The sequence below is a fragment of the Sciurus carolinensis genome, chromosome 2, assembly GCF_902686445.1.
Source record: "Sciurus carolinensis chromosome 2, mSciCar1.2, whole genome shotgun sequence".
NCBI lineage: Eukaryota > Metazoa > Chordata > Mammalia > Rodentia > Sciuridae > Sciurus > Sciurus carolinensis.
The window spans coordinates 38,859,643-38,883,402 of record NC_062214.1 but is presented as its reverse complement, the minus strand read 5'-3'; the positions used below and the strand labels follow the sequence as shown (position 1 = coordinate 38,883,402).

Below are 23,760 nucleotides of genomic sequence, written 5' to 3'. Positions count from 1 at the left end.
AGATGCTTCAATCCCCAACAGAAATTACTGTTAAATTACATTATGGGGATCAGAAAAAGGAAAACCACTAAATACCAAATTAAATTATTTTAGAATAAAAATCTCAGTAGTCAAGACACTTTACAAAATATATTATTCAATCATCACCCAGTGAATGAATTGCTTTTATTATGTCTGAGTGATTTTTACTCAGAACCTCCAGAATACCTGCTTACAATGATAGAAAATACAATGTCAAAGTCGACACCATTCAGAAGAAACTAATATCTAAATTTTTCCATATTGTTCTAAAATCAAATTCTCATAACTTTGAGTCAGTGCCTCAAAATGTTCCCATTGACCCTTAAAGCAGCTGAAGTCGCCCATGTTACCCTCAAATCAGCTTTTTCCAAACTAAATATCATGATAAAGTAAAATGTAATTATTTTAAAAACTTGAAATAAACAGTGTATTTTTATAAGGAAACACTAAGGAAACAAAAAATCCCAAATATTAAGATACAAAAACCTGAATTCCAAAATAAATTCAACGTACTCTATATTTTCAATTCTAAGATGCCCTTTTTTTTAACATTTTAACATCTCTGAAATCGGTAGGTATCTTATTATAACCACACATTTGTAGTAGCTACTACTGTGGTGTTGATAATGACATAGTTTTCTCTGCTTGTAGAAAAACTTATTTATTATTTCTGGTCCTATAGCTGGACAAACACAACCTCTTAACATTTCTATTAATGAACAATCTATTTAATGAACATTGGAGCAAAGAACATGAATACTAGCAACTGACTGAAGATCTTTCATTACCACCACCGAGTAAGATCAAGAAAACTCCAAAACATATTGGTGGCTTAAAAGAAAATCCCAGATAAAAGTAGAGTACATTTTTAAGTAATGTTATACCATGAACTCTTCTAAGTGCACAGAAACAAGATTCTGTGAGAAAACACAGACATCAACAACTACATGGAGAAAAAAACATTTCAGAAGAGTTGGACTCTGAAGCCAAGACATTTTAGGAACACTTTAGCCAATTTATTTCACTTACATTTTCAACATATGCTCAAAGATAACATTTGAATATATTAATAATTAAGTAAATCTAAGACATCTACTATACCTATATTGGAAGAGACAAAACTTTATTTTTTATTCTGTATTTATTAGAAGATAAAATTTTAATAGAAAAAGCAGTCATGAAATTCATTTGGAAAACTAAGAGGCCCAGAATAGCCAAAGCAATCCTTACCAAGAAGAGTAAAGCAGGAGGTATCACAATATCAGACCTTAAATTATACTATAGAGCTAAAGTAATAAAACTTTATGATTGGCACAAAAACAGACATGAAGATCAATGGTACAGAACAGAAGACACAGAGACAAACCCACATAAATACAGTTATCTCATACTAGACAAAGGTGCCAAAAACATCCATTGAAGAAAAGATAGTCTTTTCAACAAATGGTGCTGGGGAAAACTGGAAATCCATATGTAACAAAATGAAATTAGACCCCTATCTCTCACCCTACACAAAACAAGTCAAAGTAGATCAAGGACCTAGGCATTAGACCAGAGACCTTGCACCTACTAGAAGAAAAAGGAGGCCCAAATCTCTACAATGTTAAGAACTGAATTCCTCAACAAGACTCCTAAGTGCAAGAAGTAAAATCAAAAATCAATAAAACACTTCTTCACAGCAAAGGAAACAATCAAGAACGTGAAGAGATAACCTACAGAAAGGGTTATCACCTCAGATACAGCATTCATCTCCATAACATATAAAGAATTCAAAAAACGTAATACCAAAAACAAAACAAAACAACAAATAACCCTATCAATACATGGGCAAAAGAACTAAACAGGCACTTCACAGAAGAAATACGATGGGTCAACAAATATATGAAAAAACGTTCAACATCTCTAGCAATTAGAGAAATGCAAATTAAGACTACGAGATTCCATCTCTCTTCAGTCAGCATGGCTGGAGAATAAAGTAACAATAAATGTTGGCAAGGAAGTGGGGGAAAAGGTAAACTCATACATTGCTGGTGGGACTGCAAATTGGTGCAACCACTATGGAAAGCAGGAATGAAAATCAGGAATGCAACCAACATTTGACCAAGTTTTCCCACTCCTTGGTTATAAATGAAGGATTTAAAATCAGCATACTATAGTGACACAGTCACATCCATGTTCACAGCAGCTCAATTTACTATAGCTAAGCTATGGAACCAACCTAGGTGCCCTTCAACAGATGAATGGATAAAGAAAATGTGATATATATACACAAAGGAATATTACTAAGTCATAAAGAAGAATGAAATTATGGCATCTGCCAATAAATGGATGGAGCTGGAGACTGTCATGCTAATAACAGTAGAATAAGTCAATGCCAAAAGCAAAGGCTGAATGTTGTCTCTGATAAGCAGATGCCAACATCAATAAGGGGTGGGGGGAAAAAGAGAAATTCATTGGATTAGACAAAGGGAAGAGAGGAGGGATGGAAATAGGAAAGACAGTAGAAAGAATCAGATATAACTTTCCTATGTTCATATATGAATACACTATCAGTGAAACTCCACATCATGTACAAGAAGAATGGGATTCTAATCTGAATAAGTTATACTCCATGTATGTATAATGTCAAAATATACTCTACTGTCACATATATATAAAGAGAGCAAATTTTAAAATAAATAAAAGAGAATACTATCAAAAGAACAGTGTGCAATCATTTAATTGGCAGTGCTTTATTTTTCCCTTCTTTCCTAGTGGAATATAAAATAACAGTGTCTTACAGCTGATTCAATAGAAGGTGGTTATTTAAGAAGCTGCGTATTTTTTGGTACAGTAAAACTTAGTAGCTAAACACAAAAACTAGTTTCCATCTGTATGCTCTTCATGAGCATATAACATTACACTCATTCTCTTTTACATTTACCTATGGTCATATGACTGAGATTGAGTCTAAGACACATGAATGAAAGTAACATGCTCAAAAAAAAAAAAAAAAAAAGAAAAGTCATATGTACCACTTCCACTCATTGCTCATAACAATCTTAGTTAGGGCTGCACCAACTATCCTTGGGGAGATAGAAGACTAGCTTCAACTCAATCCTTCTCTTTTCCCTTTCCCCTAAGATTTTTCCAGAGAACCTTCAAAGCAACATGTGAAAGAAGGCACTTCATCAAAATTCGAAACTATTTAATCGAGGGACACCAGTAAGACAGTGAAGACAATCCACAGATGTGGGCGAATATATTGCAAGTTGTATAGATATAAGTGATTAATATCTAGAACTCGATAACAAAAAAAAATTCAAAACTAGGCTAAGGAGTTGAAAAGACATTTCTCCAAAGAAGACACATAGACAGTTAAAAAAGCCTCTGTAAAGACAATCAACGATAACAAGTATCAGCAAAAAATGTGGAGAAACTGGATTTCCTGTATATTGATGGCATGTAAAATGATACAACCACTGTGGAAAATAAAACTGTTTCCTCAAGAACTTAAACACAGAATCACCATATGATCCAGCAATTCCATTTCTAGTTATATACCTAAAGAACTGAAAACAGAGACTCAAAAATACCTTATACATCAATGTTCACAGCAGTATTACTCATAATACCTAAAAGGTGGAAACAACTCAAATGTCCATCATATGAATAAACAGAACATTACATATACATACAATGGAATATTATTCAGCATAAAAAATTAAAATTCTGATACATGCTATAATGTGGATAAATCCAGAAAGCATTATGCTAAGTGCAATATGACAAATACTTTTATGATTCCACTTATAAGAGGTATCCCTAACTCACAAATTTATAGAGACAGAGACAAACAACAGAAAAAAAATAACAGAAGTTGGTAGAGAAGAAAGAATAGGTAGTTATGTTTCATGGGCACAATATTTATATTTAGGAATGTGAAAAATTTCTGAAAATGATACAATACTGTAACTGTACTTAATGTCACTGAATTACAAATATAAAAACCATTACCCAGCATCGCAAAATTTTAAAAAAAGTTATATGGCAAAATTTATGTTGTGTATATTTGACCACAATAAGAAAAGCAATTATTTAGAATCTTACAAGAGTGGGTTAGGATGCTGGAGAACCCCCTAAAAATAGCAGCAAAGATTAATAGAGAAAGGATGTACTGAATTATTAAAGGATACAGAGAGAAATGAAGTGAGGAACTGGTGTGAAAAGCAGACATAGAAAAAGTATGATAGACTTGGGCATGGTGGCACATGCCTATAATCCCAGTAATTCAGGAGGCAGAAGCAGGAAGATCACAAGTTCAAGACCACCCTTGGTAATTCAGCAAGACCCTGTCTCAAAATAAAAAATAAAAAGGGCTGAGGACGTAGCTCAGTGGTAGAGCATCCATGGGTTTAATACCCAGCACCACAAAAAATAAAATAAAACAAAATAGCATAGTACATATGCGAAGTTACAGGCCTACAAAATATATAGAAAACTTTTCATCTTCTGTTCTTAATACCAATTCATCTATATCAAAAAATTAAAAGATATTTGGAATTTGTTTCTAATTATTTCAAAAACAAGTTTAATACAAGGACAATCTACATAACAGTATATTGTGCAGTACACAACAAATCTATGCATTGTCTTGGAAAGTAGTTAAGAGAACACATAGGACAATGAAACAGAGAAAAAACAGAACTATATAATGATTCATGAATTTCCATAAAATTCAATCTTTTTTTTCTCCATTTTACAAGTTAGCCTTACCTCATAAATACTTGACTAAATAAGTCCTCATACTCCCAAAAGAATATCATCATACAGAACTTTTGAATGTTTTCATACTCAAGTGTTAACAGCATTCTCAAAATTCTTACAAGGTATTTAGTTATTTAGTTATTAGTTCTTCCATGGGGAACCAAATTCTGTTTACAGACAAGGTCTTTTTTGAAGCAAATCAACTAACTCAGTAAAGGACTTAGGATTTAGCATTAAATTATTTTCTTACAGTTGACTGAGTCTCAAGGAACAAAACTACTAAAGCAAATGCACTGAGAATGGCAACACTTTAAAATTATTATTCTACATTTAAAAAAATACATATAACAAGCTAAGCATCTACATTTTCACTCATTTAACTGAAGCTGTTAGTAATAAAGCTTGCTGAAGTTAAAAGCATGATGCTCAGTTACTAACTACTATAACAATATACAATGCTCTCACACACATGAATTCTCATCCTTGTCTCAACTAGTTAAATATCTATGTAATAATTTAGTAAAATCTCATTGAAATTAATCATATCTAAAACTTAATAAAGCCAATCTTATATTAAAAAGATGTAGAGTTTTTATTGCCTATACTAAAAAGCTTCTGGCTTAATTTCTAAGCCTTTCATTCCCATGTGAGTTTTTCCAATACATGGAAAGTAGAAAGAAAATTCTACATGAAAATATCAACAGATAAATGCAATTTATGATTTATTCAATTCATGCAACAAATATTCACTGAATACCTACCATACACTGAGCACTATGCCAGATGCCAGAGATATAAAGACGAGTTAAGATAATACAGTCCTATATTCAAGGTAATTACAGTGTCATAAAGGAGACAGACCCTAATGAGATAAGCCACTGCTGAGTACATAAAAACCAACTGATGTAAACACTCAATGAAAAGGAAGATAGCTTTATGGAAGTATGTAATAAACTGTTTCAGAGTAAGGAATCAAGGAAGAGTTCATGGAGAATAGAAGGCTTTCAAGCTCAGCACAGATGATAAAATTAAGAAGGAAAGATGAATGATGAGCAAAATTTCAAATAAAGCCTCAGTAGTGTATGCAGGAACACAGCACATTCAAGACACAGAAAGAAAGCTATAATGAAAAAGCTAAGAAAGGAACTGCTACAGTAGGAGGACAAAGAGGAAAATGAGAGCCCAGATAATAATGGAGGCCAAGTAGAATTTTATTCTTTAGTTATTACCTTCACCTCTTTTTTAAAAAATATTTTTTAGTTGTAGATGGACACAATGCCTTTATTTTATTTATTTTTATGAGGTGCTGAGAAGTGAACCCATTGCCTCACATGTTAGGCGAGCGCACTGCCACTAAGCCACAACCCCAGCCCCTACCTTCACTTCTAAAATGAAAAATGTTTATTTTTAATATAAATTCTAGCTGTACAACATCTTTCCAGGTAGTAGAAATATTATGTATAACTGTTTAAAGAATAAGAGAGTTCTCTTAGCTACTTGAAGTTAATATAAATTTTTTTTTTTTTTTTTTTTTTTTGGGGTGCTGAGGATCGAACCCAGGGCCTGTGCTTACAAGGCAAGCACTCTACTGACTGAGCTATCTCCCCAGCCCCCAAAATTTTTAATTTAATTCATTTTAAGATCATTTGAGGGAAAAATAAAACTACCACCTACTCAAAATAAAAGATTTGTATCCAAGAAGCTGCAGGATTTTGCTTTGAGTCTTCTACTCTACACATTATATTAAAGTATAATGCTCAAACTGAATATGACAATATAAAAAGGTATCGATACAGAGAAATTAAGCAGGAGATTTTTCTAATTTTTATCTCTACTTAATTCCATCCTGTTCTTAATGCCATTTTCCAAACTGTTCAGTCATTTTAAATTGCATTCTGTCTTCCAATAAACAACTACCCAACATTACATAAAATAGTGCAGTTAACATAGTTTACAAATACGGAGAATTTACCTTATTTTATTCAAATTTTTAAAATTCCTATTATATTAGATCCCTCACTCCTCTCCATGTGATATTCTGTAGTGTAAATGATTATATTATATCCACAGTCCTGAAAATTAATAAACATACTGACGTTCAAAAATAGTTACTATAAATTTGGTAAAAGCACTGGATTGTGTACTGGTATTGAAAGAGGATTAGATTAATACATACCTTCTTTTGATTATTTCTAAGTAGCACTTTGAACTTAGGATATAAGTTAAAAAATTACAAAATTTCATTACCTTCATTGAAATTAGCTTGGGACATAAGTAAAATAATACAAAATTCAATACCTACATTTAAATTAAATCTAAAAGTGAACAGACTGAGAAATTCAGAAGTCTGAACTTTTCTTTGGTCATCCATCATCTCTGGTTCAAATAATTAAGATGGAAAATAGTTTGAAGAAAGGGAGAGAAAATAAGGAAATTTTAAGCTATAATGCTAATGTTTAATATTTTAAAAGATTATAAATGTGCCTCTAACCAACCTATGCATATCAAAATATTTTTATACCCTTCAAAAAAAATGGAGTGGAGAGAAAGTCAAACTTACAAAGACTACGTGTTTCAGGCATTTTAGAGTTAAGTGTTTTCCAAATGACTTACAAAGCAGATCTGAACATAAACATACATGTAAAATACAAAATATGAAGTTTCCTTCTAAGTGATAATTTTTTAAAATACTTTCTCATACTTGAGTAAAATAATTGTATGTTTTCACCTAATTCATTCTCATCATTTATTATTTCCCCCCACTGATATTCAAAAATTCAAAATAATGACTTCAAAGACATTCTAAACTTACAGCCATTTTCATTACAGTCATTTTCCCTGACAGTCATACATTAGCATAAGCCTGGAAGTCTTTGCCAATGTTTTGCTTCATCCAAAGAGAATAACAACACTTTTTTCTGGGTGGTGTTCAGTAGAACCTTAGCATGGAAATAGCAAAGGAAAACAGAACACATACAATTAAAACCCAAAACTAGAACTATTGTCACTACAAAGAAGCAACACACTTTTCATTTTATCCATTCAACAGTTTATATATCAGTCTTTCTTTCTACTATATCCTTTGTCTATCTACTATATCTACTATAAATTAATACACAAAGCATTCTTTGTGTTTGTATGGAAGCTACACTTTCAACACATCCTTTGTAAACTTAACTACTGAAGCAACCTCACTTAATGTGTCTGCGAAACAAAGGGAGAAGGTAGAGCTAAGAAAGGTTAAATGAGAGAGATAGAGATTCAAAATGATAGTCAAAATTTAGAAAGAACTTTGATCACCTTAGGAAGATTATCAGGTAATCAACTCAATCTGAAAACTGGTAAATAAGGGAAATCTAAAATTTCCTTTTTTGTATGAACTATAATGACAAAAGAGCTGATAAGAGAAAATTACCCCTTACAGAAGTTCAACTAATAAATGAAGAAGGAAACATAAAATTCAAACACTATTTGCAATCCCTAATAAAATAAAACATCTAAGTAACAATCATCAATGGCTACTTAGGGTAAAAGAAAGGAAACTTTACAGTTAGATAGATTAGACTGACAATACTTAAATCCAGTGATCAACATATTACCATAGAGAGAGATACTCAAGACATTACGTGCTTTGTGATATGATGCAAAAAAATGCACAATAATCCACAAAGCATTCTTTCAAAAAATTTTAAATGTAAGTCTTAATAAGCCTCTGGACAGAACTGTCAACTCTAAGAAACAGAGGAACATTAGAATGTGCTAAAGAACACCACATTGACATAGTCAGAAAAAAATATATACATACATACAAAAATTTTCACAGGACAAACAGCCAAGTATATTAAACAAATAATATGGAAGAAGAAAAGGACAGGAAGAAAACTAGATTAAAAGTGACTTAAAACTATTGATTAACTATAATTCAAGAACCTTGTTTAAATTTTGATTAAATAAATCAACTATTAAAAAAAACCTTTATGAGACAAAGGGAAAATGTAAATATTAATTGGATAGTTAATTATATTAATGTACTAATTTTTTTAATTAGGTTTTTTAGTTGTCAATGTTATTTACATGTGGTGCTGATAATCGAGCCCAGTGCCTCACACGTTAGGCAAGCACTCTATCCACTAATCTACAACCCTATCCCTTAATGTACTTATTTTATATGTGATAATAACATTGTAGTTCTATTAAAACAACAAAAAGTGTCTCTTTTAAAGATGCATCCATATGCATGCATATACACATTATACATAAAATGGATAAGTATGATTTGCTTCAAAACAGCCTGGGGGAAAGATCCAAGGAGCAATGGCATGAACTAAAACTGGCTGTGTATTCCCTGTTGAAATTGGGTGGTAAATGCATAAAGATTTATTATACTACTCTCTTTATACATATATGTTTTAATGCCCACAATTAAAACTGATTGGGGAACAGAAAATTGAAGATTGTCCCTTGTAGACTATTAATCTCTGAAGCATCCTTATGTAACACACTGACCGAGCCCACCTACACATAAGGCATTATTCCAGGTACTAGTGACAGAGAATCAAAGAAGACAAGCATTTTAAAACTTCCTACAACATAGCAATGGACAAATGAAATAGACTATTACCCAACTGGTAACAGAGAAAGATGTAATTGGAAGCATGTAATTCCAGAGATTTGCTAATAATATTTGACAAAATATGAACATGAGCTAGAAACAAATGATATATCCTAAAGAGCTATTTGGGGGAGGGAAGGGTAATCACCTCCCATTCTTTTCTCTTCTGATCTATAACTTTTCAATATTATCAAAATAATATATCAAAGTAAAAAAAAATAACATCTACTTGCCTCCTCCTTTCCATATAAACACTGATTTTTATCTTGTTTAGCAATTTTTGGTTTCCTTTTAAAACTTTTAGGAAGGCTTAAAGTCAAAATTGTTACACATTTGGCCACTCCACTCTTTTTTAACTATAAGCTAATAAGTTCTCAACTAAAAGAAATCTGAACAAAGAAAAAATTTTAAAACAAAAGCTCAAGAACTTTCCATGTAATCATAGATAATAAGGCCAAAATGACCTATGAAAACAAGGATCTTAAAAAACTGAGCTTAAAATTGACATACCTTCCTAACCCAATAAATACTGTCCATTTCCTAAAAATTAAAAACTACATGAAAAGGAATTATAGACATCTTTTAATATTTAAAGTATCACATTTTAAAAATTACACTTATATAAATATTAATATCTATTTATATACATAATAATAAGCAATGATTTTAAGCATTTTAAAATATACCTATATATCTAGTGTTCCTGTATCATTTTTTGTGAAAATACATAATTTTTTTTTTTTTTTTTTTTTTTTTTTTTTTTTTTTAACACTCCTGGGCTCAAGTGATCCTCCTACCTCAGAGACATCGCCCTAATAGCTGGGACTATAGGTATGTGCCAATGTGCCCAGCTCTGAATTTATATTTTTAGTGTTTTTTTCCCAGTGCTAGGGATCAAACCCAAGAACTCAGACTTGCTACATAAATGCTCTACCACCGAGTTGTACACCCAGCCCTAAAGATCTTTTAAACTATTGTAATACTTTGTTATAATTAAGCACTGAATAGGTTACAATAAGAAAGTACATCTGAAAGATGTGTATAATATAAAGAAATTAACAAACATTACTTATAAAATGACCCATTCCATTGAAGAGGCCAATCACTAATTCTTGGTCATAAGGAGAGGAACAAGTAACATTTCAGATTTTAGATAAAAGAATAAAATATTGTTTAACAGAAATACAATTTTGATGACATCACCTAGTTCCCCATGAAGGACTTTCAAGTTCAAAAAAGCATTAAGGGAAAAAAAAAGAAATATATGGAGCAGTTGTAAATCATTTAAAAAACTCATACTAAGAGACAGGATTAAATATACAGAATCTAAATGTCATGTGCTATTCGAAGTGTATTTTCTAATTTGGGGGACACTATTCCGCATGTGGTATCTCTGAAAACATCCAAGATCCAGTACAGTGTTACTAGCTGAATTCTTAAATGGAAATGGTCAATAGAAAGGCCATGCTTCCATGCAGAGATAGACAAGTCCAACACAGGGCAAGCGGCCTGGGTAACAACTACAGCTTTGTTAATTGTTCTGGCAAGAACAGGATTCCACATCTATCTCAAAGGATCAAATTTGCTAAAAATAACATCATATACTATATCCTTAAAAAACTGACCAGCTAAATCAGCAACCAAGAAAGGTAATCAGATGAATGAAGCACTAGAAAGAGGAATATTTACAAGCCATAAATAAAATATTATGGCAGAAGTATTCAATACCAGTCGCTTTTAAAGAATAGAAGAAAAAACAATAACTAACACCCAATCATCTGAAGAGGTACAAGACCCTAGGTTAGACAAAGCCCAGAACTCATCTCCCTGATTCCTAGCCCTGTATTCTTTCCATTACACAGCACTACCTTTTCTTTCAATGGCGTCTTAATTAGACCATTATTAAAACAACTTGCATTTACTTAAGACAATGGATAGACAGTCAGATGTGAACATCCCAATCAGCTTGTCCAATGACCCCTTTAGAAGCAACTTGCCCAATATAACATTTCCAGGTAACATAACATCTAAAAAAAACACATTATCTTTTCACTCCCATCCCCACATGCTTTGCCTTTCTAAAAACACACAACCCTATCTAAACCCAATCATGTATTCTCTTGACACACACCAAAGCCTAATTTGGATGTTGCTCCCCACAGATTTTATCCATAGAATACCATGTTTGCCTTCATTTTAAAGGCACAAGGTGCTCTGTACCCTACATAGTTCATCCATCTAAGACCACAATCTATGAAATTAACAGAGTCCAAGCTTATTTTATAAAATAATTTTCCTTGCTCAACTAATAAGCATGCTAAAAAGTACTCTGTTTGTCTAAACTTTAGGTTATTAATACCAGTGAGTGTTAATTCTGATGTAAGCATGTTAAACATCCATTAAATTTATTATGTTGTGTTTAGAAACTTTTCATGTACATTTTTAATCCTTAAAATTCACTATATTCTAACACAATCTAGATGTTCATCAAATGACAAAGACTTTGAGAGAGTAAATTTTGTCAAATTTTTATGTGCAGACATAATCACCCCACACAAAACATGTATTTTCCAAAATTCTGTGAAATCCTGCTTGGTTTTTCTTTATTCTTCCTAATACACTCTTTGAATTAATATGCAATCCTTAAAATAAATACAATAAAAATGAAACTAATCAAATCTAACTCAAAATGGCACACCACCAGAGCAACATATCTCTAATATCTCTAATTTGCTCTAAAAACTACTACAGAATAATTGTTTTTTTTTAAATGAAAGGTACCTGTAAGAGTATCATATTATAAATGTGATATATTTCAGAACACAAATTATGTTAATGTACATTCCTACACTTAACACGTGACAAATTACTAAAAACAACTGAACGATGAGCAATAATTTAAATAGCAAAAAAACAAAAATGTCATCTCTTTCTTGAAAGCTATTCATTTTTGTCAATGATTATCTTGCAAGAGTCATAATAAATGGGAAGAATTTGTACCTAAAAAATATTCTGAGAAACTTACCATCATTTTGATTCTTGCCCTTCATCTCCTCCTTCCACGATGGAATGGTGTTGAGGGGAACATAGTCCCTTATGTATTCTTTGCGTCTCTCCTCTAAGGTCATCTTCAGTAAACGTTCTTGCAAAATAAAAGCAGAATCTCCATTTGTATTTAACTTTTAAGCTTGGGAATTATTTTACACTTTAAATACTAACCATGTTAAACTAACCAAAGACAGTATGTTCTTGAGGAACACCAAAATGCAAATTCAAATATGATATCATATCTGAGTGTTAAAAGGTGTCAAATTAACTTCATATTAGTAAGAAAAATCAAAGCCTGAGGAAGAAGATTCTCTGGTAATGGGCTAAGAAATAAGTAAAAATCATTTATTCTTTCAATCAATATTTACTGACAGCCTAGTACCTGTCAGGTGATATGTTTATACACCCTAGTTACAAAGGTGATCCTTAACCTTGAGTTCACAGCACAAAAGAGGAAAGTGAAAACACAAAACAATACCTATGTAGGTAATACCCTAGACACAAAGGTGATCCTTAACCTTGAGTTCACAGCACAAAAGAGGAAAGTGAAAACACAAAACAATACCTATGTAGGTAAAATTTTAAATGGTAGACAAACCAGGCACTGTGGTGCATGCCTGTAATCCCAGCAATTCGGGAGGCTGAGACAGGAAGATCACAAGTTCAAGGCTAGCCTTGGCAACATAGCAAGACCCTCAGCAACTTAGTGAGATCCTATCTCAAAATAAAAATAAAAAGGACTGGGAATGTAGCTCAGTAGTAAAGCACTCTTGGGTTAGATTTCTAGTACCAAATAAAAGAAAAAAAAAAAATGAAGACAGGTATGTACAAATAGCGAAAGCACAAAAAAAGATAGCCACCAAGATAATTCCTTGATTTTACAAGGCTGTTAGCAATAAACATACACTTTCAACTTACAGCCTATGCAATTAACACTACAATATATGATATTGTCAGGAAAACCTCCCCCAAAAAAGGTGGTAACACAAGCTGACTCACAAAGGGTGTGTAGAGTTTCACCAAGAAGAGGTAGAAAGTAAGGACATTTTGACTAACAGAACAATGTTAACAAAGATAAGGAAATGCAACTAGTTACTGAAAATGGAAGATATGGTATGAGGAGATGATTGGCCACAGAAGTGATAAATAGCTGAAACCAAGATAAAACAAAGTTATACAGGAACTTGTACACCAGGCTGAGAAGTTTAACTTTACCCTATAGAGCATACCACTAATGTTCAAAGTTGATTATACATAGGTACATAAAATGATCCACTAGAATGCAGAAAAAAAATCTAAGAAATATATTTTTTAATCTTAAAAACAAGGAAGAACTTAAGATTTACTAACATTCAGTATATACACTAACACTGGCATCCTCACTCTATAGGTCAGCTGTTGTGCATCATATATTTTACCAAAAATCTCCACAATGTAGAGAATGACAGTCATACTCTCACCATAATTCTCTTTTGGTTTATTACAAAGCACTATAGTTTAGACGAGTGGATTTAAAAATGAATAGTATCTAGTTCAAGAAAATTCAACCCTAGCAAAATAATCACTTTAAAATATTCTTTCAAGCTGGGTTTGAAAGTTGTGATATATGCTTATAGCATCTGCTACTCTGGAAGCTAAGCTAGGAGAATTATCCGAGCACAAGAATTCAAGACCAGCTTGGGCAAAATATCAAGACCTAGTCTCAAAAAAAATTTTTTTTTTCACAGAAACTACAAAAGTATTAATATAAGCACAAATGAACAAGAAATGGGAAATCAATACTTTCTACACTCCTACAACTACCTCTTCTTCAACCACATCAAAAGAAGGTTATTTTAATCAGAGGTGACATATTCAAATCACATTATTCAAGGGCCAACAAATTGAGGGTCAACAAATTGAGTTTTAAGGTGCCTGTGGGACATTCAAAAAGTTGAAATCAAGAATCCCAAACTTTAGAGAAAGGTCTAACCTAAAGATTTGGAAATTATAACCTAAACTTTGAAAGGAACAAATAAGGGAAGAGAGAAAAGAAAGGGATCTAATCCCTATCCCACCCCCCCAAAAAAATAAATAAATAAATAACACTTAGGCATATTTAGCAGGTACAAACAGGTGAGCAATGAAATAAAACCTATTTGTCACTGGGGATACAAGGTGCCAGTGACATGGAAAAAATTAGGGAAAAGAATTTAAATAAGTGAAAGGAAGGAAATACTATCTTCCTACAAGATAGTAGGAAGAATAAAAATTATTTTAAAAATTATAAGAGCCATTGCTTTTATTAACTTGATGGCCAATGGCATTGAGGTGGTACACAGTACTATTTGGGTTGTAATCTAAATCATGCAAATCTGTGTGTGTTTCATCTCTTTGTTGCAATTTTCTTTTAAGGTAAGTAGGCAGGTATTATTCCCAATTTACAGATGAGGCAAATAAGGTAGAGAGATCAAATAACTTACTTGAGGTCCTATAACTCAATAACTAGGATTCAAACCCAGGCAACTGTGTTCAAAGCTCTTGACCCTCCAGTATTCTACCTTATAGTTTCCTTCCTCATGGGGTTATTGTGAGAATCAAACAAGATAACCATGTAAGAATAATGCTGAACACACAAACAGCATTTAAATGATAACTCTTCTCATACCATCATCATTGCTATTACTAAGTGATTTTAGGAACATATATTCCATTAGAATATAACTGAAATCCAGGAGGTTATGAAGGACTGAGCAAAAGGAGGCAAATGAGAACAACTCCAAGGTGAAGTGCTACAGAAGAAAAGCTCCTTTAAGATTCTCCTGAGAATTATTATAGGCAGTAGAGAGGAACCTGAAGACACTGAAAAATCAAACACAGCCAAGAACAAATAAATCATGGCACAAGATCTCAAATACAGAAGATGGGATGAAAAACACAAGCAGTGGGGTTAATCTTAGAAACAAAGAAGTCCTTCCTCTAAGATAGGAACAAAACCTAAAAGACATGTAAAGAAACAAACCAGTAAGACCATGGAAGAGTATGTTCAGGCTGCTCATGTTTTCTGGTATTTACTTTCTCTGTGAATTAAGAAATATTTATATATCATCTGTGTATTATAAGAAAATAGAGTCTTGGTGGAGTAGAAACTGAAAGGAATGGTAAATTTTGAATTATCACACAAAGACTGAAAAGAAATATGACTGGAAGTTGCTAAAGTGCTACTTTTAAAGCCTCAGATAACTAACATGGAATTATCACAATATCAGCAATCAGGATGAAATACAGTAAACAGTAAACTTACAGTTTTTATAAATGTCAGAAAGTACATACAAAAATGAAACCTGTCCTGTCATTCTATTTATTTAAAAGTTGAAGTATAAAGACAAAACAAAACAAGACCAATTGTAAAACAACAAAAATAAGTCCTAATACTTGAAATTAAATACACATTAAATGGTTCTGAATTAGGGGTAAAATACTATAATGTTTACTTAACAAATGTGGTCTTGACCGCTCCTTAGTTATTTGTTTCAACACTTAAACATTCTGAAGACCACAGACATATAGTTTCTTTACCATTATATAAGATTTTTCTTTAAAGAGTGCCTCACTTTTCTAATGAACCCTTCCTCTGTGAACCAAACATATAAACAGGTAGACATTCTTATCAGATGATATACTGAGTTAAAATGTGTTTCCAGAACGTCTTGACATTTCAATGAAGTGGGTAAGCCTTCTTTTGGATTTAAATAGCAGCTGCAAAAATACTATGCCATCAACTCTCCAGTGGGATAAACTTCTCTACTGTACTATCGTGCCTTCTTGGTGGAATAATATATATGATTTTTTTACTTAAATTTTCCAAATACAAACATCCTAATAAAACACTAAGACATACCTAAAGTTTCAAATCACAACTCTTCCCCTTAAATTTCTCGCAAAAATAGCTTAATTTGGGATAAGAGAAAATTAATTTAATTGCCTTCTTTGTGCATTTGCTTAAAAATATTAATTTGGTTATATTTTTCCTTTAGAAAAAATAGAGAAAAAAAGACATTAAAAAGATTTTGAAAAGCCTGCTTATCAGTCCAACTGTGTAGTTGTTAAATGAAGGGCACATTATAACATTGTTACTTACTTTAGGAACTTTTTTTCAAATATAACAGAAAAATAATTCTTAAGTACTCACTATCATTTCATCAATGATTCATGTTATTGAAAACAATATCTATGTCTTCCACTATTTTGCTTTCACTATCATCAATAATACAAAGCTAACATTTCAAGACCATCAGTAAAAATGGGTAGAAATGGTTTTTCAATGCTCACAAGGTATCCTTGTTCAAAATATGTGGAAGTTATATTAAATACTACTGCAAAATCAAATCATTTTATACCACTTTACATATCAGGCTCTTATTCCCAACAGCATTCATTCTGTAACACCAGAATTTTTAGCCCTCCGTGTTCATGATCATTAAAACATAATTAAATGACAAACTCTAATCTTTCAATATTTTAAAAGCCACTTTGTGTTGTACAGTTACATTACTTCCTGATAGTTAATTTGGTGTGTGTGTGGGGGGGGGGCCCTCCTGATCATCCCTTTTCTTATATACTGTTGGAAGCAGGCCCTACATAGAGGATTCTTTTGACTCCTGTTCTTACCTCCACTGTATGGCCATCATGTTCAAAGATCAGGACTTGCAATAAAAATCTACAAATTTTAAACAGCTACTAGCAAGAAAATTAATTTTCAACATGGTCACCCAAACATACAGGCTTAGTGTATGCTAACAGTATCAATACAAGTCCTTTTGTTCCTTATCTCAAAGAAAGGTAAAGAATAAAGAAATGAGGTGAAAAAGGGGAGGGAAAAAAATGCCAGTCTCGAGTTTTACATCAGAATATAATCAGTGATAAAAGAGAAAAGAAAGAGAAACGAAGGGATGGGACTGAATGTCAGACACTTGTAAGTCTTAACGGAATTAATGCGCTGTCAATTTAACCGATTTGGCTAAGCCTTGATGTGCACAAAATTCAGGGATGGGTTCATCCACTGAGTGACATACAATCCACTGAATAACTTCAGACTATGAATGAGGATGTAAAACACAGAAATATATTGCTGAGAGAAAGGCACATTCAGACTACTCTAAAGGCACTTATCCTCACCGACAAGATGCTCCTTTCAGGTTTCCCTAGAGTTTCAGATTTCAAAAGTCACACTGCAGCTGGGGAAGGGGACCTAAAAAGGGGGCAAACACCTGAAAATGGGGACACTTTACCAGTCTGGAGTGGAGGGAGGAATGAGGAGAGGAAGGAATGAACGAGGGTTCAGAGGAGCCTAGGCGCAGCAGCAGCTGCAGCCTGAGTGCCCGCCAGCGGACACTTGTCCATGGGACACCCCAGTCAGGGGTGCCAAAGTCCCAGCTGGGATTCACAGAAACTTGTACCGCTGCAAGGGGCTCCCCGCAGGATTCCACGCCGCCTGCGAGGCCAGTCAGCCCCATCTAGGCAGAAGGTGACCGGGCGGGGCGGGAGGTAGAAAGGGGCGTGCGCCCACACGTGCGCGAGCGGCAGGTGCCTGGGGGCGGCGCGTGCACGGCGAGGCGCGCGCGAGTGTGCGCGTGTGTACACACCGACACCAGAGGGAGGCGGCACCGGCCGGAGGGCGCGAGGCGGGAGCTCGGGCGGAGGGCGCCGCGGCACACACTGCCTGACCCCCGCCCCCACCCCAACCCCCACCGCCCGCACCCCCAGGACTCGACGGGTTGGTTACCTTTCTCCTCTCTCCACACCTTTTTCTTCTTGTTGCTGGGGTACATGTTGCCGTGGGGGTGGCTGGCTTTAAGCTGCAAGTTCCCCAGGCTCACGGGCAAACAGGGTGTGTGTGGAGTGGGAGGGTTTGAAGGGGGCACTCGGGAAGGAAAAAGTGAAAAAGGCTCTGCGTCCCGCGCCGCTCGCCGCTCTCCAGTTGCCGCCCTCCTCCCTCAGCCCGCGCTCGGCTCTGGCTCCCACCCGCCTCAGCTCGGCGGCCGCCACCACAGCAGCACCTCAGAGCCTGTCAACTAGGTCACGCCTCGCGCTAACCTAACACCCGCGCAGGCCCCGCCTCTCAGCCGCTAGGCAGCGCCGCCTCCCATTGGCTGCACCGCCCGCCGCTCTCCGCGTTCTAGCCAAGGCGCGCCCCGACTTCAGACCCAGGGCGCAGGCGCAGGCGCAGGCTCGGGCCCGACGCGGAGGACGTTGGGGAGCTGGAGGAGGCGGAGCAAGGGCGCGAGGGGGCTGGAAGTACCTCTCGACGGGGGCGGGGCGTGGAGCAGAGCCTAGGAAGCGTGGGAGGTGGGCGGTGCTTCCAGTTGGCTTCTTCAAGCTGAGAGAACCAGAGGGCGTGGCCTGTAGAGCTAAATGCTCCAGGTGACTGGGGTGCCAGTGGGCAAAAGCTTCCTTTGCAGGTGGAGTACGTGCAAGTGGGAGAAGAAAGTAAGTACAAACGAATTGTCCATGCTCACTGTCACTGCCCTGCCTGGGCGAATTTTATCAGCTAATCTGAAGCTTTCCTCCTGGTGGGCAAATAAGACCAAAACAAGTGAAAGGATTGTGGAAATGGTTCAAGAACTATGCAATCAGCTGCTCAACCGCGAGGTAAAAGTTACAAATTTCATTGGAATTCAGTGAAGTCTACAAAGACAGAGAGGTAAACTGGGCTACTCAAGAATTTTAAGAACTGAGAAGTTGTCGGCAACCAAAATACTGCATTAGAAACAAGTTAGAAAAAAAAAAAAAACAAATATTACATCATAGCACATTCAAATGACTATTAACCAAAGCCTGGTTGTCTTATTTTATTTCTCCACCAATTGCTTCAGAGCAAGGCGCTGGTCCAAAGAGCTGACTTGATTCTAAATAATGCTAGTCTGTCAAGGTTCAGAAAATTCAATTCCAGGAAAGTCATCCACAAGAGTAGAGTGACCTAGAATTTAAGAAAAGTTTGGTACTCTTCTCCCCTCAAATTTATTGCATTTCCAAATATCAGACAATCCACAAGACTGAATTGACAGATGTGGTAAATCCACACTTGTTGAGCAATTCAGGTTCTGTGTTATATAAAGTGGGGGAATAATATGTGGAACACAGGTTTTTAAAAAATAATGAGAGAGGCTTTATTAAGAATTGTAAAGAAAGGAATGTTTTAAGTAATGGGACACCCTCCTAAGAATGATCCATGACACTAAAAGTAATAATTTTATTTTGATTCCAATTCTATTTTTTTAATGCTGTGGAATACATAAAAATTTATTTGGCTGGGAGAAATAGGGAAGGCTTCAATAAGAAAGTGAAATTTGAAATAGTAATAAAAATATGCTCACTTATTGACAATGAAAATAGAAGGAGGGCTTTAACTTAAGTTTTTCTAAGGAGGAATCAATGAAAAATGGCAATTGAATAGATTTGAGGAGAAGGGGGAGGAAGAAAAGATGAGAGTTTCAATAGGATGATTAAGAAAGATAAAAGCAATATTAATATTAGGCAAATGTTATGGTTTAAATATGGGTAGTGTCCCTGCAAACTCCATATGTTAAAGGATTGGTCCCAGGGTGACACCGTATAGAGGTTATAAGAACTTTAAAAGGTGGAGCCTAGTGGGAGGTCTTAAGATCATTGGGAATATGCCTTCAAAGGGGACTGTGGGACTCCTGTCTCTTGGTCTCTGCTGCCCAGCTTTAGATGTAAATAGTTTGCTCCACCACACACTCACACCATGATGTGCACCATCAACAAAGGCCCAGATATTACATAATTTCTCAGATTTTCAATCTCCTAACAGTGAAATAAGAGTAATAATGCCACCTGCCTAACACACCACACACACACACACACACACACAAACAAACAAACACATTTACAGGTAAAGCCCTACGAAAAGGACCACCTGATCTTGGACTTGAACTTCCTGAACCATTAGTCAAAATAAACTTCTCTTTTATTCATATGTAACCTGTCTCAAGTATTTCATAGTAGTAATGTAAAGCTGACTAACACAGTAATAAAAAGTATATGTTGCAAGAAGGATATTTAATTGGTTTGGGTTCTTTTGTTTCTGTGTTTGTTTGTTTGTTTTTGTTTTTTGTTTTTTGTTTTTACCAGAGATTATACCCAGGGGTGCTCAACCATTGGACTGTGTTTTCAGACCTTATTTTATTTTTATTTAGAGATAGGGTCTTGCTAAGTTGCGTACGGCCTCACTGAGTTGCTAAGGCTGGCTTCAAACATGCAATCCTTCTGCCTCAGCCTCCTAAGACACTGGGATTACAGGCATGCATCACTGAAGATATTTAGTTCTTATTTAGAAATGTTAAATGCAAGGTCTGCAAGAAAGTACATCATAATAGGAAGTTTCCCTTCAAAAGATTAGCTGTGAGTACTCCTGCCTAGGGCTTATCCTTCCACTTGTGCTTTCTGTGTAATAAGTAGGAATAATACACTATTGAAAATCCCTTCTCTCATACCAAGTCAAAGAACAGGAACTTTTATTGTAAATTAAGGTACTGGTATTGAGACAGTATGTATTTCAAAATGTCATTGTCATTAAAAAGTATTAAATATTTAATTATTAAATATTTATTGTCTCAAAAGTACCTGAAATATATCAAATGGAGCTCATGTACCTTCCCCAAAACACTTTTCCCTCTTCCATTTTACCATCTCTGAATGGCTTCATCACCCATTCAGTTGAATAATCTAGAAACCTAAGCACCATCCCTCATGTCTCTTATAACTTCACAATTACATCAAGTGAATTGCTAACTCTGATAAATTTTACCTCCTATATGAATCTAGAATGACTCTACTATCCAATAGCACTACAGAAATCTCAGTCTGAATTTAACTGGACCACTGCAAAGATTTCCTAATTAGTCTTTATATCCACTTTTGCACTTCTATTCACTCTCTACATCTGGGGTTATCTTGTGAAATGTAATCATGTCATCTCACTGTTCTAAATCATTCAATGACTTTCTGGTGGCCTTTGCTATGTGTTGAATTGTGTCCTCACAAAAATTCACATGTTGAATCCCTAACCTTCAATATGATTATATCTTGAGATACATCTTTAGAAAATAAGACCCAACAATATATTGTTTCCAAGAAACTGACCTCATAGGTAAAGGCATCCACAGACTGAAGGTGAAATTATGAGGAAAAAAATATCACTCACATGGATCACATAAACAAGCATTATTAAAGTTATATATGCAAAACCCAAGACCAGCATCATTCTAAATGGAGAAAAATTGAAAGCATTCCCTCTAAAAACTGGAACAAGACAGGGATGCCCTCTTTCACCACTTCTATTCAGCATCATCCTTGAAACACTAGCTAGAGCAATCAGACAGACTAAAGAAATTAAAGGAATACAAATAGGAAAAGAAGAACTCAAACTATCACTATTTGCATTTGACATTATTCTTTATTTAGAAGAGCCAAAAAATTCCACCAGAAAACTTCTAGAACTCATAAATGAATTCAGCAAAGTAGTAGAATATAAAATCAATACCCATAAATCAAATGCATTCCTATACATAAGTGATGAATTCACTGCAAAAGAAGTTAGGAAAACTACTCCATTCACCACAATAGCCTCAAAAAATAATAATAAAATACTTGAGAATCAATCTAACAAAAGAGGTGAAAAACCTCCACAATGAAAACTAAAGAAGACTAAAAAAAGAAATTGAAGAAGACCTTAGGAGTTGGAAAGACCTCCCATGCTCCTGGATAGGCTGAATTAATATTGTTGTCAAAATGGCCATACAACCAAAAACATTATACAAATTTAATGCAATTCGTATTAAAATTCCAATGACATTCTTCACAGAACTATAAAAAGCAATCTTAAAATTTATTTGGAAAAATAAAAGACCCAGAACAGCCAAAGCAATCCTTAGAAAGAAAGTGAAGAAGGAAGCATCACACTACCAGACCTCAAACTATACTACAGAGCTATAGTAATAAAAACAGCATGATATTGGTACCAAAACAGACATGTAGATCAATAGTACAGACTAGAAGACACAGAGACAAACCCACATAAATACAGGTATCTCATACTAGAGAAAGGTGCCAAAAACATTCAGTGGAGAAAAGATAGCCTATTCAACAAATGGTGACAGGGAAGTCATGTAACAAAATGAAATTAAATCTTTATCTCTCACCCTGCATGAAACTCAACTCACAGTGGATCAGAGACTTAGGCACTAGAACAGAGACTGCAACTACTCGAAGAAAAAGTAGGCCCAGATCTTTACCATGTCAGCCTAGGATCTGACTTCCTTAACAAGACTCCTAAAGCACAAGAAGTAAAATCAAGAATCAATAAATGGGATGGTATCAAAGTGAAAAGCTTCTTCCCAGCAAAAGAAACAAATAATGTGAAGAGAGAGCCTTCATATTGGGAGAAAATCTTTACCACATGCATCTCAGATAAAGCATTGATCTATAAGATATATAAAGAGCTCAAAAAACAACACCAAAAAAACAAATAACCCAGTCAATAAATGGACTAAGGAACTGAACAGACACTTCACAGTAGAAGATATACAATCTATCAACAAATAGATGAAAAAATGTTCAACATCTCTACCCAGAGAAATGCAAATCAAAACTGCTCTAAGATTTCATCTCACTCCGATTGGAATGGCAATTATCAGAAGAATACAATCAATAATAAATGTTGGTGGCAATATGGAGAAAAGGTACACTCATACATTGCTGGTGGGAATAGAAATTGGTGCAACCATTATGGAAAGCAGTATGGAAAGGAGATGCCTCAGAAAACTTGGAATAAAACCACCATTTACCCAGTGATCCCACTCCTTGGTTTATACCTAAAGGACTTAAAATCAGCATTCTACAGTGATGCAGCCGCATCAATGTTTACAGTAACTCAACTCACAATAGCTAAACTATGGCACCAAACTAAGTGCCCTTCAACAGATGAATGGATAAAGAAAATGTGTACACACACACACACACACATACATATATATGGTGGAACACTACTCAGCTTTAAAGAAGAAAATTATGGCATTTGCTGGTAAATGGTGGGAGTTGGAGAATATCATACATCATACTAAGCAAAATAAGCCAACCTAAAAGCCAAAAGCCAAATGTTTTCTCTGATATGTGGATGCTAATTCACAATAAGGCAGAGGGATAGGGAAGAATAGAGTTACTTTATATTAGGTAGAGGGGAGTGAAGGAAGGGAAAGGGGTATGGGGGTAGGAATTAGAGTAAAACAAACATTATTACCTCATGTACATATATGACTGCATGACCAATGTGA

At 34.8% G+C, this 23,760-nt stretch overlaps 1 protein-coding gene across 3 annotated transcripts in view; it reads right to left on the bottom strand.

Moving 5' to 3' along the window:
- The window catches only part of Macrod2 (mono-ADP ribosylhydrolase 2), a 2,075,735-nt gene extending 2,057,252 nt beyond the window's left edge, over positions 1-18,483 (bottom strand). For all 3 annotated transcript variants that reach the window (XM_047537628.1, XM_047537632.1, XM_047537630.1), the window contains exons 1-2: positions 18,192-18,483; positions 12,405-12,521 (exon numbers count right to left, since the gene is read on the bottom strand). In XM_047537628.1, the coding sequence (XP_047393584.1) occupies positions 12,405-12,521; positions 18,192-18,237 (163 nt within the window). In that variant the 5' untranslated portion in view covers positions 18,238-18,483. The remainder of the gene's footprint in view (positions 1-12,404; positions 12,522-18,191) is intronic.
- Positions 18,484-23,760: the final 5,277 nt, after the last annotated feature.